The following is a 22,723-nucleotide window of genomic DNA, read 5'->3' on the forward strand; positions in this document are numbered from 1 at the left end:
TTGATCGAAATGATGTTGTCTCTTCTAAAGAAAAATTCTGCAGATCGGGGGTGACCATAATAGCTTTTCCGGACAATCATAAGGAAAAATTAGGCCCTCGTAGCAGTCTGGGAGCTCGTAGTCGTCGTTGCTATTTCATTTGTCCACGAAATAATGTCTTTGGTCGTAAAATCACTCCTCTCGTCCTGTATAATTATTGCACCAAAAAAATCAAAGACTTTAAATAAAATGTGAATAGTTATTTAAATCGTAGTAAAATCTAGTTAAATTCTAGTCAAAATTGAAAATAAAATACTATAAAAATCACAAAGTTTCAATTTTGTGTATAAAATGACATCTTTTGGCCATGCTCAAAACTACATTATTTCAATAAAATAAGTATTACTTCATTTCACTTTTCTTTTTGAATTTTAGTATAATGACGTTATTTTGAGCACCACTAAACGTGTCGTTTTGTACACACAAACAGTTGAGAAAAATTAAACCTCATCATATAGTAGTACTCAATTTTTAAATGTTACGAAAATAACCAGAATTACTAAATTTTAGTTATTTAAAAAGCTACTCCTATTATAAAATGAAGAAGTTTTGCACAATTTTATCATGGCCGTCCGATATTAAAATGACGTCACTGAAGACAGTTGCGGTCGTTATTTTGTTGTTTTAATTGATTCACCCTCACAGGCTCACTCACACTCAACACAAACTCAGCATGACTGTCTTTATTCTCTGCAAACGATTGAGAAAAAAGCATTTTCTCTTTCATCGCCACGTCCCGGCCATGTCGTTTTGAAAAAAAAAGAGATGTCTTTAAAAATCGAACATTATAATTTTTCATTTTAGTGTTATAGAATTACTAAAATTTATGGTTCTTGCTTAAGCCCAGTTGTCATTTTCCTTTCAGATTTTCCACAATGGCATTCTGAATCAAGCTAAGTTGAAGCAAAAAAAGGCGCAAGATTTTTCCTTTTTCTCCCCTTTCCTCTCTCCTCCTTTTCTGAGACAGTGAGAGTGAAAGCTGCGAGTGTGCTTGTGTGTGTGTGAAGGAAAGAGGCAGAGAGAGAGAGAGCAAAACGAGTCGTTTTAATTGCGTGAAGAAGAAGAACCTGATTCCCTCAACATCCCCAAGTAAAAAGGACAACAACAATCACTTTCCTTCCTCCCTTTGCTTTAAAGCACACAAAAATTGAACAAAGCTCTTTCCCAAACAAGAAATAATCAATTCTCTCTTCCTCTCTGTTGAGCCCTTTTTTTCTCAAAATCTCATCTCTAATTCTTTCAGCCGATTTCCCATCGTTTAGTAGATAAGCACAAATGTGGGACTATTCAATGTGCAGTCGGCTGCCTTATGCATCATTCCTTTTTCTTGTTACAATCATCGAATTAAATTAAAGGTACTAAACAACAAAAAGGTGTCGTCTTGTCTTCATTTGGGCTATATTTTTGTCCCATCATATGCTTCCTTTTCTTTCTCCTGCTCATAGCTTTGGAAGTTTGTGTTTGAGTGATACTTGAGCTGCAATGGGCTCTGTTGCATTTGGTGGTGAAGATGAGAGTTACAAGTTTCCAACAATGGTAAAAAGAAAAAAAATGACATTATGATTGTAGTAATGAGAAATCAGAGAGTTTGTTTATGATGCTAATTGCTCTCCTTTTCTGCAGATTCTTGATGGATGTGGTGCTGTTAATTATGCCTCGATTCCTCGAAAAGTACGGTCTCGTGCGTGGTTATGAAAGCTCAAAGCTTACCATTGTGATTTTTTATTGAAGTTTGTTTGAGGGAAGACTGATTGGATCCTACTCATCTTCTAGTTGCTTTCTTGTGTACCAAACTTTTTCTTACCTTTTGTTTCTTTACTGGCTTTTCTTGCTTGCTTTTGGCAGTTGAAGATTCTCTATTTTGCTTTATCTGAACTACTGAGGAATGTACTTTGGAAAATGGAAATGATGTGAAATTTTTTTGTAACTCTTTTTAGCTGTGGTGTAGTAACTTTGACTATTTTCATTTGGTTTATGAATATGGACTATCTCTTTTAGATGATGTATTGTGGGAATTTCTTTCATTTTGTAGTCATGTTTACTTTTCTTATTACTGTAATTTGTTGTAGACAATTTGCTAAAGGCAATTTTTAAGTCCTTATTCAACCAGATGAAATTTGTTTCTGTCATTGAAGTGTTTACAGCAATCAATGCTTAATGTTTTGTGTACATGTCTTGTTTTTTATGTTGTAGCCATAAAAAAGCGAGGCCGTGAGTATACTTCACCGTTGGTAACTTCAAGGAAGCAGCATCGTGCATCGACTACAGTTGATACAGTCAGAAAAGAGGCTGCTAAGAAATCCAAACTGAATAAGGTTGGACATTGCAGTTTCTGAATCATTAAGTTGCATTATCTCATTTACATGGCATGATAGAAAACAAGAACATGAATCAGAGAAATTAATTATGCGTTCTTCGCATTCTTGCCTTTTCAGAATCAGAGACAACGCATCACCAAGGATGAGGAAGAAGTGGCCGAAACCTTGTATACTTTGGCTGGTATGTTCTCTGATGCTGATCATCAGAAAATTGACGACGAAGAAGGTATCTTGCAGCAGTGCTTTTTGTTGTTCTGTTGATCGTTGTGTGACCATATCGTCTCATCACATGCTTAAATGCCTCTTTGAGCAGATATCCGTCCGACTCCACAAGAAGACACTAGGAAAATCAGCTCAAAAGTAACTCTTGGAGCTGTTTGTCCTTCAAATGTGGTTAAATCAACAGCAGAAGTCATATCCCGAACATTAGAAGCTCGACAGCCCAAGCTCTTTTTCTCTAGCAAGCAGGCGGCGAAGTAAAATAATTCTTCATGCCTTTTAGAATTTAGCTATTTTGTTCATACTGACTCATTTATTTGGCAGACCAATAATTGACATGAATCAAAGTGGTGGAGAGGAAATTCACTTGGATCAGGTTTGCTCAATATTAATTTAAGGTAGTACCGCCCGTTTAAATATGTGTTTCTTAGACGATGCTCTCGACTTTCAGGTTGCAGCTTCTGGATTTGAGTATGGCAAAAACAAATACTCCTATAAGGGTATGCTTACTTTCTCATCACCAAAAATGCATCTTTTATGGACTTGTGTATTTATGGGGTTGTTCTGCTTTCCAAATATAGATTTGGTTCAGTCACCCAACTTGCCTGCAACCCGAGCCACAAGATGTGAGACGTATAAATCATGCTGCTTATTTGAGGGCACGACTTTTTCCTCTGGGCCTCGTGTCGTTGGGAACAAAATTAGTACTGAAATGGTATGATGCTCAAGGATAATATGTGTTTCGAACCCAACATGCTTATCAGCACCTTTTAATGGTTCAGCATGCCAGAGTTGCTGCTGAATCGAACAAGTCGTGGAAGAGGTGTTCATCGCACGTTTACATAAGTCGTCTTATCAAAGTCTTGCAAATATCAGACAGGAAAGAAGGATGGCCTATTCATCCAACATCTTTTCAAATGCAGACAACCAAATTCTGAGAACAAATGGCAGAAACAGCAACACGTATTTTAGTGCCATCGACTTGGTAGCTGCTGAAAACGATTCATCTGAAACCCGAAAAGGTATCCTTCTGCGCAAGAGGCCTATCCAGGATAAGCAGATGGCTTCTGAAACCTCTGCAATGCAGGTTGGTTCATTGCTTGATACCATCTGAATGAGAATTTGTTGTTTATCCGAATACTAAATTCTTATAGGGATACGATTTTTTATCTTTGGGAACGGAGCTTTGTGGTTTGGACACCGGGGAGAAAGCAAACGGAGCAGGATGTTTTCTCGAGCCTCCTAAACAGTACCACATGCCATACACACAAAACCTGTCCAATGTGCTTTGTTCACTGCCCCTGCATGGTTATTCCTCGTCTTCACCGGTTAAGGCCATCAACACGACGTTGGCTCTCAACAGACGTCGCAACCTACCTTTCGAATTCGAGAGAAACGGGACCTTATTCCATCTTGAACATATGGCCTGCAACCACCACCTTTGACAAGGATAAAAGACTTGTCAAAAGTATCATCATTTGTTTTATTTTTTTTCTTCACATTTTGGTTAAAATCAACAGAACTTGAGTCATTGAACTATTATGCAGCATTCTGCTATAGGATTTGTACTGCTAATATGAGGCATATCATTCACATGGTTATTAAATAGGAACTAATACTTTCATTAACCATAACATTTACATGGAAAGTCTGGTTTTTCTCTTCCTTCAAGTGCATAAACTTTCAATTGCTCTAAATTTTAAATAGTGGGTTCTTTTTGAAAAAAAGTATTTAATTTTATTATGACATATTATTTTGAAACTATAATCTAAATAAATAATCGCAAACAACTGGTCAAAATCAAAAGTGGCAGGTACATAGCAAACTGCTCTACTCCTTTAGAGCATCTCTAGTGGGCGGATGTCCTAGTCCACTAGGACATCAACTAGGACTTCCCAAAAACACCTCCTGCCACGTCACTAGGACTTCCCATCCCACTGCCACGTCACTAGGACATCTCCTTCACAATCCGCCCTTCCCATCGCCCTTCCCACTAGGACTTCCCATCCCACTGCCACGTCACTAAGACATCCCCTTCACAATCCGTCATTAGGAGGGGAGATTTAATCCCCATTCAAAGCCGCCGAAAACTGAATTGAAACTTCATTCATAATTTCATTTACACTACTTTCAGGAGTTCCGAGGTAAAAATTCAATCTTTTTACATTTTTTTGTTTGTTGAATGTTTGTGTGAAGAAAGCCCTCCTCAAATGATAGAGGATTAAGCACGTGAGTAGTTTTGTTTAGAACGACAAGTTAAAATTGGGGCTTTGTGAGAATTTTTTTTTATTTCCTTGAATGTTGCTGAATTTGTGGAAATGTTTTAACATTGTGTGATTTTTTTCAATCTGAAATGTTTCGACATTTTGTGATTTTTTTCAATGTCCGTACAGTTTCTTTGTGTTGGATAGCATGTTATACTTAATTGATTTCTTCTGTAGTTCCATCTTTAGAGGGAATGCTCGTCTGTTTCTTGATGTAACTCACAAGATGATTTTCATAATATCCTAGACTCCTAGTATTATACTACTAAGTTCCACTATATAGAAAAAAGTATGATTTTTTGGTGAATAAGAGGCATTTAAAAGATTGAAATATAAAGTAGAATGCGGGATTGTGCTCTAAAAAGGAAAGTGTTATACATTCGCGGGCACCAAATATAGTAGTTTTGCTATAGTTTTTGGGACGGAGGGGGTGTTTAAATGTCCCCTATATGGCTATATTGTGTAGTTTCTCATTGTTTTATGTGTTATGAGTTCATGCTCTGCAAATTATGCAGTGTGGTTAGAGGTTTGTTTCACCGGAATGATTTGAAGAAAATTGCTATGATATTGAATCAATGTGTTTATAAGATTCAAGTACCTGTATTTCATGTTAGAATGGTTTATGATGGGGTGAGACGCCCCTTCGCTTTAATAATTGCCGGCAAAGAATGGCTTCTGATTGTCGCTTTAAAGGGGAATGCTAAATTTATCAGCACTATCACTATCCTTGTTGATGGCATTGCGAATCCATGAAATGGAAACTAGTTTTCTCGAGTTCAATTTGCTCTTTAACTCCACCACTCTTATTTGGTTGCTTTCTTGCTGTATTTAACAAATGTTCTAATGGCAGTTCTGTCTATCCAACTTCCAACCCGTTGAATATAATTATGGTGCTTCACTAATTCAGAATTTCATTTTTATTCTTAGCCGGTCCAAAGCTGTACAAGTCGAAAATGGAAAGAAATTTAGTCCAACCATTGGTTGCAGCAGTTCTTTCAGCTGCAATTTCCATCAGATCCTATCGAAAGAAGTCCCTCGACTTTTCTGGCGCTCTTTCTGGTTTTGCTGTTATGACAATTCATATGGCCGTCAATTACAGGTATCCACATCTCGTCTCCTTTATATTCAAAACATGTTTGACATGTCTGTGCTTGCCTAATATTTTTCTCGTTTTTATTGTATTTGCATCATTGTAGGTTTGGTGCTCTGTTACTTGGCTTTTTTGTTACTTCATCGATGCTAACCAAAGTCGGGGAAGACAAAAAGAAGAAAGTCGATGCAGATTTTAAGGAGGGTGGCCAACGCAATTGGTATTTGTCTGTCTCAACTAGTTAATCCGATTCAAGTTATGTCGATCTAATTTCTTTTTCCTGCAAATAGTATTCTGTAAAGTTCATCAAGAGGTCCTTCTAGGTGATTTCATTACGACTAACGACGTTAATTTGTCTTCGCTTCACAGGATACAAGTTCTCTCGAATAGTGGTATAGCAACGGTTTTAGTCCTGATTGCTTGGTCGCAGGTGGGAACGCAGGACTTTTGTCTAAATTCAAAAGAATCGCGTCTTATGACCTATCTAGCTGGTGGTATTCTTGGTCACTACTGTTGCTCCAACGGAGACACATGGTCATCCGAGCTCGGGGTTCTCAGTGATGACCAGCCACGCCTTATCACAAACTTCAAGGTGGATGCACGCACACTACTATCATTATTTCGTTTCTCGTGTATACTACTGTCTTACCGTTTTTTTTTCATTAATCCAGCTGGTTCAGAAGGGCACTAATGGTGGTGTGACGAGGGCAGGACTCGTTGCTGCAGCAGCTGCAGGCTCTGTGCTTGGACTTACGATGGTTATCCTAGGATTTACGACTACCAACTGCACTTTCGATGTAGCCATGAAGCAGTTATTGTTGATACCGGTTTCTGCTCTTTCTGGACTGTGCGGAAGTGTTACCGATTCTTTATTGGGAGCAACCCTCCAATACAGTGGTTACTGCAGTGTCCGAAAGAAGGTGATATTTTACATCTTAATTCGAGTATGGACGACATGAATTTTAATGCAAAATTGGTATAGTAGTGAAAAGTGATATTATTAGGAAAAACTTACAAAAAAAAGAAGGTACTAATTTTTTTGGACAAACTTAAAATGGAAAAACAAGACTATTGAAGAAATTTGCATAAACTTTGAAAGTTGTTTGGTCTTGAAATTGCAGGTTGTGAGCAAAGCCGGGCCAACGGTGAAGAGGATCTCGGGTCTTAGCATACTCGACAACAATGCAGTAAACTTCGTGTCGATTCTGTTGACGACTGTGCTGACTTCCATAGCTTGTTCATACATATTCTAGTTGGAGGGTTTGGATCTTCAATCCCCATGTGTAACAAATAGTCTTGGAGCATAATTTCAATCAATCAAAAGAATGGTTTTTGCTTCTCTTTTTACACGTCCTGGTTTAAGAACAGTGGATGGAAAAAAGTTAGTGGAATATGGGTCTCACTTATATATATCTAGTTTTAAATAAAATGTGAGTGAACTGAGTTAGTGGAATGTGGGACCCTATTCGTGGACGGACTAAAATGAAAAAATGAGACTCCTATTCGCGGACGGAGGGAGTATAACCTTTTCTTACTTTGAGACCATGTAAATGAATACATACATGCATAATTTATTCTGAAATCACTTTGACGAGCTTTTTATGCCAGTCGCGGGAGCCTTGATTTTCGGGTAATCGAAGCAAATGTATAAAAAAAATACAACAAATCATGCTAACGTGGACTACCTACCCGATAGAAGTGTTCACATAAAATATATAGCATAATATTTCTTGTTATATATTAAAAATAAATTTCAGATTCGTTTTTATCATATTGTTAAATATATTTGAACCGAAAGAAATGAATTTTGTCAAAAATGCAATCCGAATTGAAACGAGGTCGGAATAGATCCAAACTAAATTTTAAATTTCAATTTGATAGGGATCGAATATTTGGATTTTGGTAGACAATTAACTTATTGGGTTGTTGAACATCAAACATGTATGAATTATTGAGCATATCATATCCAATTATATAACACAAAAAAGTAGTGAAAAGGAACCCCATATAACTTGATGCTCAATCAAAATACATCTCTAGTGAAGTGGACGCCAAGAAACGAACCTCTTCCTACTTAACAAAATACTCCCCACTCATTACATGCACCAACAAATTAAAATCACACACACACACACACCTCCAACAAAATCACCAAAATAATAGTATTTCTATTTAATTTAATATTTTTGTGATTAATTTTGTCAATTGTTACAATCAAGTGGTGGAGTTTAGGATGGAGGGCGGCGGAGTGGCGACGGTGAACAAGGCGGAGATCGACACGAGCGCCCCGTTCCGGTCGGTTAAAGAGGCGGTGATGTTGTTCGGAGAGAGAGTTCTTGCTAGTGAAGTTTATGCTAGCAAGCTCAAAGAGGTGTGTGATCTTTTCTCCTTTACCAAATTTTTAAAAATAAAATGCAATTTATGAAAAATGACATTAAGCAATATTTCAGTGTATTCTTTTCATTTAATAGGAACCAATACTTGAAATTCATTAGGTAATTAACAAAATATTTACATCGAAAGAGCAAATGATTCAAAAGACTAATGAATAATTAAAAACCAATCTCGGATTCTCGATGATTTATCTTTGTACCATTTTCAAATATTACTATGATGCATAAAAATCAATTGCACCAAAGTTACACATTTTTATTCAATTTTGATTTCGGCAAGGACTAAAACTTGTTCATGCAAATACACTAACTTTCAATTTTCGACAAATTAATGTCATCAAAAGCAACAAAAGTTCGTGTATTTACAGACAAAATTTTAATTTCCGGTGGAAAATAAAAAGCTACAGGAGTTACTATTAGCCGTGCAGCTGCAGGAAGAGGCGGGCGAGGCCTCGGAGTTGGAGGAGACGAAGCAGCGCCTGGAAAAGGCGCGGGAGGAGAGGGAGCACATGGCTCAGTACCTCTCCTCCCTGCAACAGGAGCTCCATCAGACTAAAATGGAGCTCCAAAGCTTGAAGAAAGAGTCAACCAACGACGTCGAATTCCAGAGGAGGAGATGCGTCACCTTCGCGAATCCTCCTCTGGTGGCTCAAGTGGCGCTGCCGCCGCCGCCGCAGCAGGGAATGTTCCAGAGACATCCCTCTCTCAAGAAGAAGAAAAAGAAGGCGCTCATCCCTTTCATTGGAGGGATATTTTCGAAGAAGAAGGGAAGCTCTGAGGTTTCCTTTGCATGAATAATTAATTAAGTGATTAATTCCATTTCAATAAATTACGACAGTTTTCTCGTATCTACGCTTCGAACCTAGGATGCTAATTGTTATGTTATGAATTCTTTTTTGGTTCCAATTTTTTTTTAACAGTATTTTATATTCTAGCTTGGTCTTGGAGTAAGTTGACAAGATGCTCGGTTTGAGTATTGGAGATGCAAAGTAATTTAATTAATTAAAGAAACTCGACGTAATTAAAATAATTCTTCATAACTTTTTCGTATGTGCTTTTGAAAGGTAAAATAACAATGAAGAAACGAATCTAGCTATTAAATGCGTGATTAAGAAAATGAAAGTAATTCTTGAGTGAACCTCTCTCCATAGTATTAAAAACATTAATACTAAAAAAAATTAAAATAATAAAAGCAATAAGTATTATTACAAAAATCATTTTAATCACAGATAAATCACTTTTTATTTGAGACATATTGTGACTTTTGATTATAAGAATGATCGTTTTTGTGCAAAGGACATTGATTTTTATTCATAATATATATATATTAATATATAGCAGCCACTTTTACAAAGTTGCTTTTAATAATCAGAATATTTATTTTTAACGAAATAATTTTCATTATGATCGACACCAGCAAAATAAATAATCTATCTCCCAATGTTAATATATATAACTAAATACAAATGCTATGTATATATTGTTTACAATTAAGAAAAAAAACTAAATTCAAATGTTTTAATTATTCTTTCAAATATTTCCAACTCTTCTACTCATTTTATTTATTTATATCAAAATTAATGTATTTATATCTTTTGTGATATAATTATATTACTTTATAGTTTTAATTTTCTTATAATATACTAGCTCCCTTCTACCAAGAAAAATACTTTCGGTGTGTTTTAATGCAAAAATGTTAAAGTAAGTATAGAGAAAAAAATGATTGAGGTATTTTTAGTGGAAAATGAGATATATACAATTAGAGAAATAAATTTATCATAAATAGATAGAGACTGATATTAATGAACAACATATAAAGAGAAAAACAAGACTATTTTTCGTGGATACATGGTAATAGAATACGTTTTTGTTTATACATTAAGAAAGCTTTCTACACATTAACAAATAGAGGACAAAAGGCATGCAAATGATTTGATCACATGCCTTGGGCAACATCTGAACTAACATCGATCATTGAGTCACAAAGATACAAATCCATTCCTTTTATTCCGCCATACGACATAAATGATTGTGCTACACTTCCCTATTATTATCTTGCAAAAACAAATAAAACCCCATAATAAACTATTGCAAATATTCATCAATAAATAGGAGTTCATGTGAGTATGCTCATTACATCCCAAATTAGGGTTTTTTTCTTCAATTTCAAAAATCTATATTTTTTTTCAAGCATGAAATTGTTGGAGAGGTTTCGCAAGATCATAATGCGGTTCATCTTCCCCCGCGGCCTCCCGGCGAGAGGCGGCTCGACGGAGGCGGCGGCGCCGAGGCGGAGATCGTGTGATAATTGGGCGGCGGAGACGCCCAAGACGTCGTGCAGCTCCTATTACTACTCCAAATCTCACTACAATGAGGCTATTTCCGATTGCATTGAGTTCTTCAATAGATCGTCGCAGGATTGTGATGCAAGAAAATCTGATGTTATTATGGTTTAATTTGAGGAATTATTCACTTTTGGAAAATGAGTTCATTTGTATGTATGTTTTTGGAATACGTTATTAATAATGAAAATATGCATTCCTATTTTTTGGCTAATAATTAATATTGTCTAGTCTCTTGTGAGTTTAGAATTGGTAAGACAAAATCAAATTAAAAAGAGGTTATTTAGATTCTTACAATACAAGAAGTTATAATTCTTTCTATTGAGTTGATGTAAATTTTTGTAATTAGATTGTTAGAGACGTTACATGATATAGATCGAAAGTACAAGGACATAATTTTTTTGAAATAAAAGTGGGAATACTTACTCAATTTTACATTCAAATATGTCTGGAAAAGAAATGTTATTAGATACAATAGAAAAACGCAATTCAGTTATAAAAAGCTTAGTCCCTAATAAATTACTAGGAACTCGGGTTTACGATGTGTACGAGGTGTAACTAATTGGAAATATGAAAATATAAACCTCAATATATTTGTTTTAATGTGCTTTTGCCAATTAGTTGATTTAGTTATTTTTGTTTTTTTTCATGTTTTAAACTACTTTTGTATTGTCATGGTTCTATTCGCTAATTTTTTGCTCTTAAACCACCACTTCGAGTTGGCTATCAAACGAGGTCCTCTCTCTGTGTCACGACTCCGCGTTGGCTACCAAACATCCTCGCTCTATGGACCATCACTCCAAGTTGATTAATTACCAAACGAACCACCATGCACTACGAGTTGGGTAACAAACATCCTCTTGTGTCACAACTAATCTGGCCTTTTAATGAAAGTATCAATGTTATAATCAGACAAGAGAATTAATTTAAAAATATTAACTTATCACAATATAGAGTCATTTAATCTATAAAATCTTCACCAATTCCTTTATACAACAAATGTAAGACATTGAAAACCGTAACAATGTCTTGCATCAAGAGACATTAATTATACAACTCCGTTTTATCTTGCATTTTATTTTGAGAGTGACGAGCATATGAGTTAACTTTTGATAATATGTAAACAAAACATAACTAATTAATTACCTTTAATCTGTCTACGTATAAACATCTCCTATGACTTCGAATAGAATAAAATATGATCAAGTATACTAATTTATTAAATCTATTTGTGTTTTGATTGCATGCAATGACTCTAAAAAACAAATATTATCAAGCATTCATTTTATTCGACTTTCTTAACTTTTTTCTAAAAAAAATTAGTCTAGCCGTTTCTTGTCGATCAACTTTAATGTGAAGCCGTCATAATTTACCAGTTTATGGGAATAAATAAGGAAAACACTACAAAAGAGTATATTACTTATATGAGTGGAATAGGAGTTTGTCTCTTGTACATCAACATGGTTAGAACAAAGCCCTTTTACTCGAAAGTGTGTGTTTTTTCTTGTAAAGGGACCTAGAATAAGAGTTGGCCACAAATTTTAATATCATATCTAAGTCTCAAATAATTAATTTAAAAATAAACCAATTAATTAAATGTATGATGTGTCGGGAGATCAGAATCAAAATCATATTTACTGTATCACTTAATTGGAAAATCATCGATCTAGTTCACACATATTGATTGCTAGAGATAGTTGTGATTTGTTTTCAAACGAAGAATATTAACAATATACTCTTTAGTCATTTCTATGATACTTTACGAATAAAATAATGTTTTTACAATAATTATTTTTATAAACTAAAGTGTTGTTTCACATAGTTAACAAGATAAGACTGGTTTTCACAACTCAATTTGTGCTAAGATGTACTGTATGAATTATGATTTTTAAATTTATGTATTTATTTTTATCGTCATAAGAAAATTATGGTTAAATTCCCAAAAACGTTAAAATTAATGGTTTAATAATTTTGAAATAACTGATTCTTTTACTGGGAATTTGACACGAGGACTATAGTACCATTCTTAACAGAAAAGCTTATCATTTCTTGAGTTTATCTAAAACTCATAATGTTGTTTGTAATAATATATTAATCTCGTCAGTTACGAACAGATGAATGTGGTGATGATGTTGACTAATTATTGCAATAGTATGAAACTAATTAAAACTGGTGCAAGGAATTATTAGTGCCCAGCTTTTTCTGGGAAGTTGTAATATAATGTGGCCTGAAAAATTCATTATATATCCATCTCAATTATATCATACATACAACTCGAATTTATTGATAGAATCAAATCGGGAGTAATTGAATTTGAAACTACTCCTTATTTGTCGTTTGGTAACATCTGTATACTTCAGTACGTATATCGGTATGCGTATACGCATATGGTCATGTAGAGAAATTACAGAGCTGCGTGTGGGGATGGGTCCGGATAGGTGTGGGAAAATGCTCAGTCGGGATCAGGTTCACTCGTACTCTATCCGACATTTACCGAATACTATATACTACTACTTGATAGCTGATTTTACAGGATCAAGTAATAATGTTTTGGATATGTCCGGCATTGAGTATACTCAGTTACTCGATTTACAATTTAAGATGTTTTTTTTTTGTAAAATTAGATTTAGGGTTATTGGACCGAGTTATTTAAAAATTACTGTAATTACAACGGTGCAGCTATTTAAAAATTAATTATACGAATACTCGAATCGAGTGTTTGTGTAACACCCGAATTTATTATGGTTTAAGCGCTTAGATCATCGATACACAGAGAAGCAGAGTAGAAGATTTAGCTTAAAATTTTGGTTGTACAGACTGAGATAGAGTGCTCTTGAATCCCCAAACGCCCCAGTCACTCCAAATCCTTTTTCTCTTTTTACTGTCGTCAATTTATAAAGTTTTCTGGGATGATTCAGCTGGAATCCGAAGAGAAAGCCAAGCTAGAACCTCACTCCTCTCCTGAAGCCACCCTTTTTTCCTCAAGAAGATAAATCTCTTTTTATTTCTCCTCCCTTTTTCTAGAATATTCTTTTTAATATATATATACTATCTTTCTAGATAATTCCACTAATTTTAATTACTAAGTCTAACTTATTATTACCTACTAGTATCACACCTATGCTATGCACAGATTAATAGTATATTAATTATAGCACAGATTAATAGTATATTTTTAAAATATTAATTTTCAATTTAAAATTAATTTAAAAAAATTAGAATAAATATTAACAATGAACAATATGAGTAACAATTTACTTATAAACAAATCACATAATATAATGTTTAAACATTAAATCATGGAGTAGGAAGATAAAAATCTATCACAATAAAGAATTAAACACAATGGATAATTGCTCATCATTTTTAAAACTTCTTAATACACTACATTAACTTTAAAATTGAAATCAACCTCATCATTATAAACTAAAACCTTCAATTCTTCACAATTCGTCACTCTTCAACATAACTCATAGGTAAAATAACTCGTTTGTCATCTTTAAAGTCGTCCGCCTCACCTAAAACTACAATAAATTAAGGAACAAAATCTATTTGCAATGCACAAAATCAATAATAAATATGTATAGCTACTTTCGCCTAACAATTTGTATAGTTTTCAATAAAATTTAAAACAAATTAAATTATACATTTAATTTACCAACATAATAATCCTTTCATATGACTCAACCTACTTATAGATATATATAAAAAAACTTAGCCAATATGGATCAACTATAAAGTAGCATAGATGAACTAAAAATCTAATCGTTACTATTGAAAAAAAAATTTAATTATTAAAAACAAAAAGAAAGAAAATGGTGGTAACATCAATCTAAAAAAGAAAACATAGTAATGAATAAAAATGGACGGAACGAAACTAAAATAATAGATATTATGCACGCAACCCTTAACGTAACTGCAAATCAGGAGGCAACCGCTCTGCACCTTTCGGATTTGATGGAACCCTGATATGAATCAGAACAATATTAGAGGGGTGATAAAACATAATTATTCCACAGGAGATAAGAGATAAAGAAGATGTGTACACATATAGACATTAGAAACAAAGAGATGAGGAAAGCTCGTAGCTTGCATCAATTTCAGCATAATTATACTGTGTTCAAAAGAGCTTTTCAAAAGTAATCTTGACTAAATACAATGAACTTCCCCATGCTCCTCCTCCATTCATCTTAAGAAGATTCATATAGAATGAAATGATATTGGATGGTTCTTAAGAATAGCGGAATTTTTGCGTTGTAACTCTCACACATACACAATCATGTATTTATAAATTATACAAATACTTTTTAAAATATCTTCATTTGTAACTGCAGGACTAATTTTAGTTTACAGTTTCTTTTTTAAAATATGACAAATGATCTCAATAACTTAATTTTGATTCCCACATTTACACCTTCATTGTAAAACCTCCCACTCTTCATACGATTTTAGCTGCCCTTTAATTATACATTTTTAATTATATATGTATAGATTTCTTCTTGAAACTACACGCATGATTACTTCTAGAAGATGATTATTATAAAAAAATTATTTATCTAATTTCCTCATTAATATTCATAAAATTCCTAATTCAATAATTTCTTTTGTTTTGTTTTTTTTACAAGAAAATCATTTTTTGTCTAGGGTTACTTTTGGGACGTTACAGTTTGATACCCAATTAGGTGGGATGTCAGGACTATTTTCGGGCGTGGGTACCCAAATCACTACCCCTAGGCCAAGGGCACAAGCTAGCAATGACGTCGGTGACGAAATGGGGCCAATGCCGGCACATGAGTAGGTTATAATTAGGGTTATGTTTGAAGCAGAAAAAGAGAAGAGGAAGTTTGTTAGGCAATACCGATATACATTATATGTTACTAAATATTACCTTTGTTCCTTGTTAATTGATGCGTTTCTTTTCGATATGGAGATTAAGAATACTGTGTTAAGTGGATGGTGAATAAAGTAAGAGAGATGATTACTTTTTTGCCAAAAATAGAAATGACTAAATTATGTTGGAAGAAATAGAAATTTTTAATTTTTTTTTACAAAATGACTAAATTAACATGGAATAGAGAGAGTACCTGAAACTAGACAAATAAAACCACCCTTTATATTATATTCTCCTTTTTAAATAATATTCCTACAAATTTATTAATTAATATCGTATTATGTTTTGATAAATAAAAATTAATTTAAATGTGGAACAGCCTCCTTATGGAGTAGTAATAAATTTCAATTTGAGTATAAATTTGAAGGAAAAAACGATAGAATTCGTCAGTCCAAATCCAGTGAAACGGTTGGGCTTTACATTTAAAGCCCAATATGAAACGACAAGTTACCCGTTTGTTAGGGTTTTGATTTCAAGCTTTTGCCTTTGCGCCCAAATTCCAAAAACCTCAGCGATTCAAATCCGACCTGATTCATCCTATTTTCAATGCAAGATTGTTCCTTTTTCCTGATTAACGAACGTTCATCACAAGCAAAATCATGTCGCCCAACAATTCAGAAGAAAATTTGAGCGGGAGTCAGAACCGTAGAATCACCTGGGATGGCTGCAGTGTGTTGCTGGACATCAACGATGGCGATCGAGTGCTTTTTGCTCGCCTCACTGCCGGCTCGTAAGCTTTCAAGTGAAATAAGAGTTCATTAGTTATGAAGTAGTATGATTTATGAGTCACTCCAATTTGTTCATGTTGCTCTTTAGGAAAATAAAGATAGGAGACAAGAATTGCTCTCTGCAGCCTTTGATTGGGTGCCCGTTTGGGTCTTCGTTTCAGGTGGAAGTTGGCGCAGAGGAACCATTCCTAGCTCCGCTTATTCCAAATGCAGAAGGTATGCGTGTCGTTTTAATTTGCGTTATTTATAAGTTTTAGAGTGTTAAAAAAGTTTGTACTTTTCAAAGTAATATCGAACTGGCGAAGATTGTTTCAGATGATTCATTGCATAAACACTTTTTTTCTCTCTAAAAAACCGTATCTGTGAAATGATTTTATAGCAGTCCAGCTCCAAGCCGAATAGTAGAAACTTTGTTTTTCTTGAAGTGTTCAAAGTGTACAAATTTTTAGATGAAAAATAAATTTATTAAGACTACATAAAGGTGAGATCAAGCTGCTGTGGAAGTTTGGTGATGTGTAGTTATCTGTGCAATTTATTTAGTTTGTGCTCCCTTCTTATAATTCAGTTATGTATTGACAGCGCTCTTTGATCAGGTAATGGCCTCGGCGAGAAAGCGGATGATCAAACTATGGAGGAGTGCAGAGATAATCGTGCATTAGTTGATAATAACACAGCCCAGTCTCTCACGGGTGAAGACATAGATGGCATGCGCAAGTAAAGTGTCATGTTTTCATTTTTAAATTATACACACCGCATTATAACATTTGACGTGGCATCTGCTTTACATTCTACATGTTTTGACCGTCCTCTGTTTTCAACTGTTATATTGCTTTGACGTATACATGTTTCTGTAATGATTGTAATCATATTTCTACAAGACATGCTATTTCATTTTTAAATTGTTCTAGTTCACAATCTTCAGATTCAATGCTGTTTGTTTTATTGGGTTAGTTATTATCGAATAAATTATATGGGAACTTTGGCACACCGAAATTTCTAGTTCTAATTGTGCCACTGTTTCATTAACAAGTTTATTTATGTTTTTTCTCGGTGCCTTTTCTGATAAGCATACTTTTGCATAAAACACCTAGGGTGTGATTGCTTTGAGGTATAAGGAAGGGATAAGCTGCATTAACCATCTTATACCTCGTTTGCTTCGACGTAATAAAAAATCTGGGTAGGCCATATAAATTTTGGGTGACACCTTTTCCCTTGGGCAAGGTATAATTTATACCTTACGGAGGGTGATATATTTTTATACACTCTTTATCTCATTTTATAATAAAGAGTGCGATAAATACATTATCACTCAAAACATACAAGATCTAGAAGATGTGGTCCCTATTTTAAGTGATAAATTTATACCTCATTATATTATCCCTCAATTTAGAGGGATAAAAAGAAAACGCACCCTTAGATGATTTTATTCTTCAATAGAAACTTCGCATCACTTACCACTTACTAGTTACTTTCATTGAAGAGATTGATCTCTTATTGTATTTCTTTCTTTCTCCAAAACTGTGTTATTGGGGAACGAAAGTTGTATCTTGTTTCTTTGATCATGAATGGGAGTGGAAGTATGATATGTTTAATTGAATTGAAAGTTTAATTTATCATACTCAACCACAATGCAACTTTGCTTTGAGTTGACTGCAACTTTTGATCTCTATGGGTTTGCTTTCATCAATCAAAACTATATTACTCCTCTATTACCTCATTTCTGACTGAGAATTTGCATTTATTTTCAGAAAGGGAGCTACTGGAGATGAAATAGTTCAGGCTCTTATTGCAAACAGTGCGACATTTGAAAAGAAAACAGCTTTTTCACAGGTGCTTGATTATAATGATTCAAAACACTTTGATACTCAAACTCAAACTGATATCCGTCTTTTTGCAGGAAAAATATCGCATTAAAAAGCAGAAAAAATATGCGCCAAGAGTACTTCTAAGACGTCCGTTTGCAAGAAGGTTGATTTCATGCTTCCTTACATTTTCTAGTGTTGCAAATCATAATGTAAACTATATTGCATAATTTGTGTGGTCAACACTGAAAATAATTTTAAAATGAGGACTTTCTGATTGCTCATAAATTTTGGAAAGTGCTACAAACAATTTGATTACTAACCTGCAACTTAATTTCCATGGCTTGGATGCCTAGGTAAAAGATTATCATTTCATCTCAAGATTATTCTCTAATTTTGACCTCTTACTTTTTGCATTTGGTTAGTTTAATTAGTTAATTTATTTATTTTAGACATTTGAGCTCATCTTAATAAAACATCATTCAGAGGCTAAAGCTATGAGACATGACATAAATGGACTCTTTTAATCATGTCACTTGAAATTATATTTTTGACATTTTGGCATGCCAGGGGAATAATTCATTGATTGTTTTAAAGCTACTTTTCAAGCAGTTGAATGTTTTACTTTTTCATCTTCCCATTTTTGTGACCATCCAATTCTTATGGTCGACTCTTTTTTTTCTTTACAGCATCTGTGAAGCATATTTCAAGAAACATGCTGAGAAAATCGGGTGAGTATCTCTTTCTAGTGAGAAGACCAATTATTGCATTAAGTTAAGTTCCACTCTATCCATGCATCATGTGAAAACATACGGATTTGGTAGATATGGTTTAGATTTATCACAACTCTGATCCATGTGATATGCTTTTCAAGAGATGGTTGTTGGACTTTCGAAATGGTTGGCACCCATCTCTCCCATAACAATGCAATTTTTATGCTTGACTGCATATAAATTGATAGTTAAATAGCGACTATGTGTAGAGAGGGTTGTTATGAATTGAAAGTTACTGACCTGGTTAACTTTAGCTTCAATGCATCTTTATTTTGGATATCATCATTATTTCTCATTGCAATATGGGTATATTGCATATTATGGTAAGATCCTGCATAGCTACAGGTGATATTGTGCATTTAATACAAAAATAAAAGCTATCTCTATTTCTCTATGCTACTTTAGGCAAACATATAATTTTTTGGCTTCTGGTTTCATTCTTAAGGCCAACATTTAAATCCATTGTTCCATTTCTTGTCTATTGCTCAAAGATGCTATCTTGTTGGTAATATTACAAACTAGTTACTGAAATAAACATCTCATTTTTCTCTCTTCCTGGAAATTCCTGCAGTATTGGTTCTTACTTTACATACTTGTAATGTTAATTTCATTTTTTGGTTGACAGATTTTTGCGGGTGGATACCTTGTCCCTTCTGCTTTCCTTGGCTAATGTCACTGCACACTCTAATGTACTTGTATTTGATATGCTCGAGGGTATAGTTACTGGCTCTGTTGCAGAGCGGATGGGAGGTTTGTTATTCCTCAATTCAATCTCATTTGTTCCTTCAGATTTCTGAATGACTTCCCCACTGCATAAGTGATAAAAGATTGATTTATAATTTCTTATTCTCCGCTCCTAAGGTTGCATTTGAAACCGACTCAATGCCAATACAGTCTTTATGATAAAATTGTGCGAAAAATTATGCTAAAAGTTAACAAATTGTATATCCATATTAGATGACTTATGCAAAAGATAGATATGTGAATTCAGGTAAAGTTCTTCAAAATGAGACTGTTGAGATGTTCCATCATATTCAAACTCTTTTTAAGCCTGAATTTTGTTATCTTTCCAGGAATGGGTTATGTATGCAATCCACATTGTGGAACCACTCCGTTACCCATTAGTATTGTCCGGATGTTCAATTTCAGCGATGATACTTGCAAAAGGTGCTAATTGCTGTCCAATGTTAAACTAATATATCACCCTCTATATAATTCTTTTTGAATGGCATATGTGAGTAATTATGACCTGTGTTCTTTTTCATTGGTCCAGGATATTACATGCTTCGCTCACTGAGTTACAACCCTCCAATGGTGAAATTTCAATACCCAGTGACCAGCTTGTAGATGAATGTAATATAAAAGAAAATGTGTGTGAGGAGTCTCCCATCCTCTATGTATTTCGCCAACGATTTGAGCTCAAACTGACTGATTTCTTATGTGCAGAAAGATACCCTGTCCTCTTCAGCTAAAGATTTGGTCAATATGGAGGAAATCAGCACCACGAATATGGACACCGACAATAATGTGGCTGCTTCTCCAAAATGTGCTAAAACTGTCAAGGCTGGTGAGAAGGCACCCCCAGAGACTATCAAACACTGGAAGGAACATGGCTTTTCCAGGTTTTTTGCAGTTTCAATTTTCTTTTCATTCCGTCTTATGTGAAAAATATTTTGGTAAATCGTCTAAAGTCTAGTTTTTTTTACTATTATTTACTCTTTTTCAGTTTGATAATCGCGGCTCCAAACTTGGATGCCTGGGACATTGCAAAAGACCTGGTGCCACTTTTGTCATACTCGGCGCCATTTGTGATTTATCACCAGTACCTCCAGGTAATCATTTTCCACAAGACAGGATTCAGTTATGCTACTACTCAGTATCTCCTTCGTGTTTGTTTTTTTTCGATCCTTCACTGCGATAAGTTTTTAAGAGGCACATGCTACTACCGAACAAAAAGTTCACCCTAGTTCCTTTTAAGAGATTATAAGTTTTACTCTTTACCCTATTAGGTGCTGAAACTGGTATTTTTGGCCTTCTCAACCGCCGGCAAACAACTAATGCAACCGTGTTAAAGATATATGTAGCTCGGACCTTTTTTTGATGATTATTTATGATATTTGATCTTCGGATGGACACTCGGATGATGCTCCCAAGTTCCTACTTTGGCGTTAAATGAACGGAATTAATTGATGTTTATGTTGTTGTTGCAGCCTCTAGCCACATGCATGAACAACCTGCAGAGCAACAAAATGGCCATCAACTTGCATGTTTCCGAACCTTGGTTACGCGAATATCAGGTTGGATAATAAGTAATAACTTATGGTGTAATTTCATTGAATTTTCTTCTGATCTAATATGATACTACTATGTAACTCTAAAACTCAAATAAATGAAAATTGCAGGTTCTTCCCTCAAGAACACATCCACATATGCAGATGAGTTCATCAGGAGGCTATCTGTTGAGTGGTACTCGGATAAGTAGCAGTCATCAAAATTAGTTTCATCACAGCAAATATATGGAATCACTTCAATTTCTCCTGTTATCAATACATTCCAACTTTCAATTTTCACACATTAGAAAATATAATTTATATTCTTTGAAAAGTGTTATATTTACATGGAGTGCAATTTTTCTGTTGTAATACTCCATTAATTATTGCTTTGTTTATTGTCTGATCCATTAATACTAAGTAAGGCTATTTGGGCAAACAAATCTTTTAATATTACTATTAAATTAGGAAAGTAGGTTATAATTTGGAAGATCTAAAAAAATAATGGACTATATTGGTGGGAAAGAGTATATATTTAAAATATGATGGCTTGTAAATTATTAATATATGTAAATAAATTGCTAAATTATTAATTTTTGTAACCATAAACGATTTCGACTAGTCTTCGTGTCATGAAATTGAAGTGGCATAATCGCCATGAAATAAAATGATAGATCACTTTCCATGTCAATTTCCCGACCATAGACTGAAATCCTTTATTATTAAAAAATGAAATAGTATAAGATTAAGACCGGAAAATGTCCACAGTAATTAAAGAAAATGAAATACTATCTCTCACTCGTGCACTTTTGTTAAAGTAGAACTTCATTATGATTGCAGCAAGAATTTAGGTTAATGTCGCAAGTTATTTTGTTTGGAGATAGAATGTCACATATTCTAAGAGTAGACTTTTGCTTATTTGTTACTTTTATCAAATGGAAAGGACAGTGTTGATTGTCTCTCATTCTCTCTCCTCTTTTGTTTGGCTTTCCTACTATGCTTAACGACTTGATTCTTTTAATCATTTTGTCATGCAAGTTCACGATTGTGAAATTTACCAAACCTTGAACACATATTGATCTGGGCTGATAATTCGGTCATTGGTTAGTCGGTTAACCGATGACCGAACCGATCACCTCGGTTCTCGGTTAACCGAGAACTGCCCCATTCGGTTATCGGTTATATTCGGTTCCAAATTCTACATGTCTTGATCGGTTCTCGATTAGACCAAGAACCGATCGGTTTAACCGATTATTAAATTAAAGAACCGATTATACACTAAAACCGCAATGCAGCACAAGTGGTGGCCAAGGTGGGAATTTTTTGTGTGCAACGTCCAAAGATCAATACCTGTAAACTACATAATTTTTTTTAAAATTCGGTTCCGGTTACCGGAATCGAACCGACCCTATTCGGTTAGGAACCGAACCGAACCGAGGCCAATTCAGTTTCCGTTCCGGTGCTTCAGTCTCGGTTAGGCTTGGGCTCGGTTAACCGTGTTTTCGGTTCGGTTCTAATCGAACCGATCGAATTACCTGCCCTAAATATTTTGATATTTCCTTTGTTGTTCAACTATCTAAGTCTTTGTTACGAG

General features: G+C 34.4%; 4 protein-coding genes across 10 annotated transcripts; all 4 read left to right on the forward strand.

Annotated features, from left to right (window-relative positions):
- Window positions 1-798: 798 nt before the first annotated feature.
- Window positions 799-3,554, forward strand: LOC121807252. Of its 2 annotated transcripts, none has more exons than XM_042207472.1 (8): window positions 799-1,575; window positions 1,663-2,354; window positions 2,475-2,583; window positions 2,671-2,833; window positions 2,901-2,952; window positions 3,028-3,076; window positions 3,158-3,291; window positions 3,367-3,507. In XM_042207472.1, exons 2-8 carry the CDS (start codon window positions 2,190-2,192, stop codon window positions 3,376-3,378), a joined length of 684 nt encoding a protein of 227 aa, XP_042063406.1. In that variant the 5' UTR covers window positions 799-1,575; window positions 1,663-2,189; the 3' UTR covers window positions 3,379-3,507. The 2 variants fall into 2 exon arrangements, 1 of the variants encoding a protein (XP_042063406.1); XR_006051781.1 differs by having other exon boundaries at window positions 801-1,575; window positions 3,158-3,399; window positions 3,500-3,554.
- Window positions 3,533-7,279, forward strand: LOC121807231 (protein PGR-like). 3 transcript variants are annotated; one of them, XM_042207459.1, is made up of 7 exons: window positions 3,576-3,663; window positions 3,761-4,720; window positions 5,768-5,939; window positions 6,037-6,150; window positions 6,300-6,522; window positions 6,602-6,850; window positions 7,052-7,279. In XM_042207459.1, the coding sequence occupies exons 3-7, from the start codon at window positions 5,794-5,796 to the stop codon at window positions 7,181-7,183; spliced, it is 864 nt and encodes a 287-aa protein (XP_042063393.1). In that variant the 5' UTR covers window positions 3,576-3,663; window positions 3,761-4,720; window positions 5,768-5,793; the 3' UTR covers window positions 7,184-7,279. The 3 variants fall into 3 exon arrangements, with proteins under 3 accessions (XP_042063401.1, XP_042063393.1, XP_042063385.1); XM_042207467.1 differs by lacking the exon at window positions 3,761-4,720 and having other exon boundaries at window positions 3,533-3,663; XM_042207451.1 differs by lacking the exon at window positions 3,576-3,663 and having other exon boundaries at window positions 3,732-4,720.
- Window positions 7,280-8,011: 732 nt separating this feature from the next.
- LOC121798166 (WEB family protein At1g75720-like) lies at window positions 8,012-9,229 on the forward strand. Of its 4 annotated transcripts, none has more exons than XM_042197034.1 (2): window positions 8,012-8,301; window positions 8,725-9,229. In XM_042197034.1, the coding sequence occupies exons 1-2, from the start codon at window positions 8,164-8,166 to the stop codon at window positions 9,115-9,117; spliced, it is 531 nt and encodes a 176-aa protein (XP_042052968.1). In that variant the 5' UTR covers window positions 8,012-8,163; the 3' UTR covers window positions 9,118-9,229. The 4 variants fall into 4 exon arrangements, with proteins under 4 accessions (XP_042052968.1, XP_042052990.1, XP_042052976.1 ...); XM_042197056.1 differs by having other exon boundaries at window positions 8,758-9,229; XM_042197042.1 differs by having other exon boundaries at window positions 8,013-8,301; window positions 8,731-9,229.
- A 6,787-nt stretch (window positions 9,230-16,016) lies between these two features.
- Window positions 16,017-21,487, forward strand: LOC121793493 (tRNA (adenine(58)-N(1))-methyltransferase non-catalytic subunit trm6-like). The gene is made up of 13 exons (XM_042191506.1): window positions 16,017-16,286; window positions 16,373-16,500; window positions 16,878-16,998; window positions 18,033-18,114; window positions 18,182-18,252; window positions 18,776-18,817; window positions 19,485-19,609; window positions 19,933-20,026; window positions 20,133-20,229; window positions 20,306-20,481; window positions 20,586-20,691; window positions 21,070-21,156; window positions 21,262-21,487. The coding sequence occupies exons 1-13, from the start codon at window positions 16,156-16,158 to the stop codon at window positions 21,355-21,357; spliced, it is 1,356 nt and encodes a 451-aa protein (XP_042047440.1). The 5' UTR covers window positions 16,017-16,155; the 3' UTR covers window positions 21,358-21,487.
- Window positions 21,488-22,723: the final 1,236 nt, after the last annotated feature.

This window comes from Salvia splendens, chromosome 1 (assembly GCF_004379255.2).
Source record: "Salvia splendens isolate huo1 chromosome 1, SspV2, whole genome shotgun sequence".
NCBI classification, from domain to species: domain Eukaryota; kingdom Viridiplantae; phylum Streptophyta; class Magnoliopsida; order Lamiales; family Lamiaceae; genus Salvia; species Salvia splendens.

Bases quoted from the DNA above. Each gene is read 5' to 3' on its own strand.
- LOC121793493 (XM_042191506.1), top strand. From the start codon at position 16,156: ATGTCGCCCAACAATTCAGAAGAAAATTTGAGCGGGAGTCAGAACCGT. The intron at 19,610-19,932 runs GTTTGTTATTCC...TTATCTTTCCAG, and splicing joins TGTTGCAGAGCGGATGGGAG to GAATGGGTTATGTATGCAAT. The intron at 20,692-21,069 runs GTAATCATTTTC...TTGTTGTTGCAG, and splicing joins TTTATCACCAGTACCTCCAG to CCTCTAGCCACATGCATGAA.
- LOC121798166 (XM_042197034.1), top strand. From the start codon at position 8,164: ATGGAGGGCGGCGGAGTGGCGACGGTGAACAAGGCGGAGATCGACACG. The intron at 8,302-8,724 runs GTGTGTGATCTT...GAAAATAAAAAG, and splicing joins ATGCTAGCAAGCTCAAAGAG to CTACAGGAGTTACTATTAGC.
- LOC121807231 (XM_042207467.1), top strand. From the start codon at position 5,794: ATGGAAAGAAATTTAGTCCAACCATTGGTTGCAGCAGTTCTTTCAGCT. The intron at 6,151-6,299 runs GTATTTGTCTGT...TTCGCTTCACAG, and splicing joins GAGGGTGGCCAACGCAATTG to GATACAAGTTCTCTCGAATA. The intron at 6,851-7,051 runs GTGATATTTTAC...TTGAAATTGCAG, and splicing joins ACTGCAGTGTCCGAAAGAAG to GTTGTGAGCAAAGCCGGGCC.
- LOC121807252 (XM_042207472.1), top strand. From the start codon at position 2,190: ATGCTTAATGTTTTGTGTACATGTCTTGTTTTTTATGTTGTAGCCATA. The intron at 2,355-2,474 runs GTTGGACATTGC...TTGCCTTTTCAG, and splicing joins AGAAATCCAAACTGAATAAG to AATCAGAGACAACGCATCAC. The intron at 3,077-3,157 runs GTATGCTTACTT...TTCCAAATATAG, and splicing joins AAACAAATACTCCTATAAGG to ATTTGGTTCAGTCACCCAAC.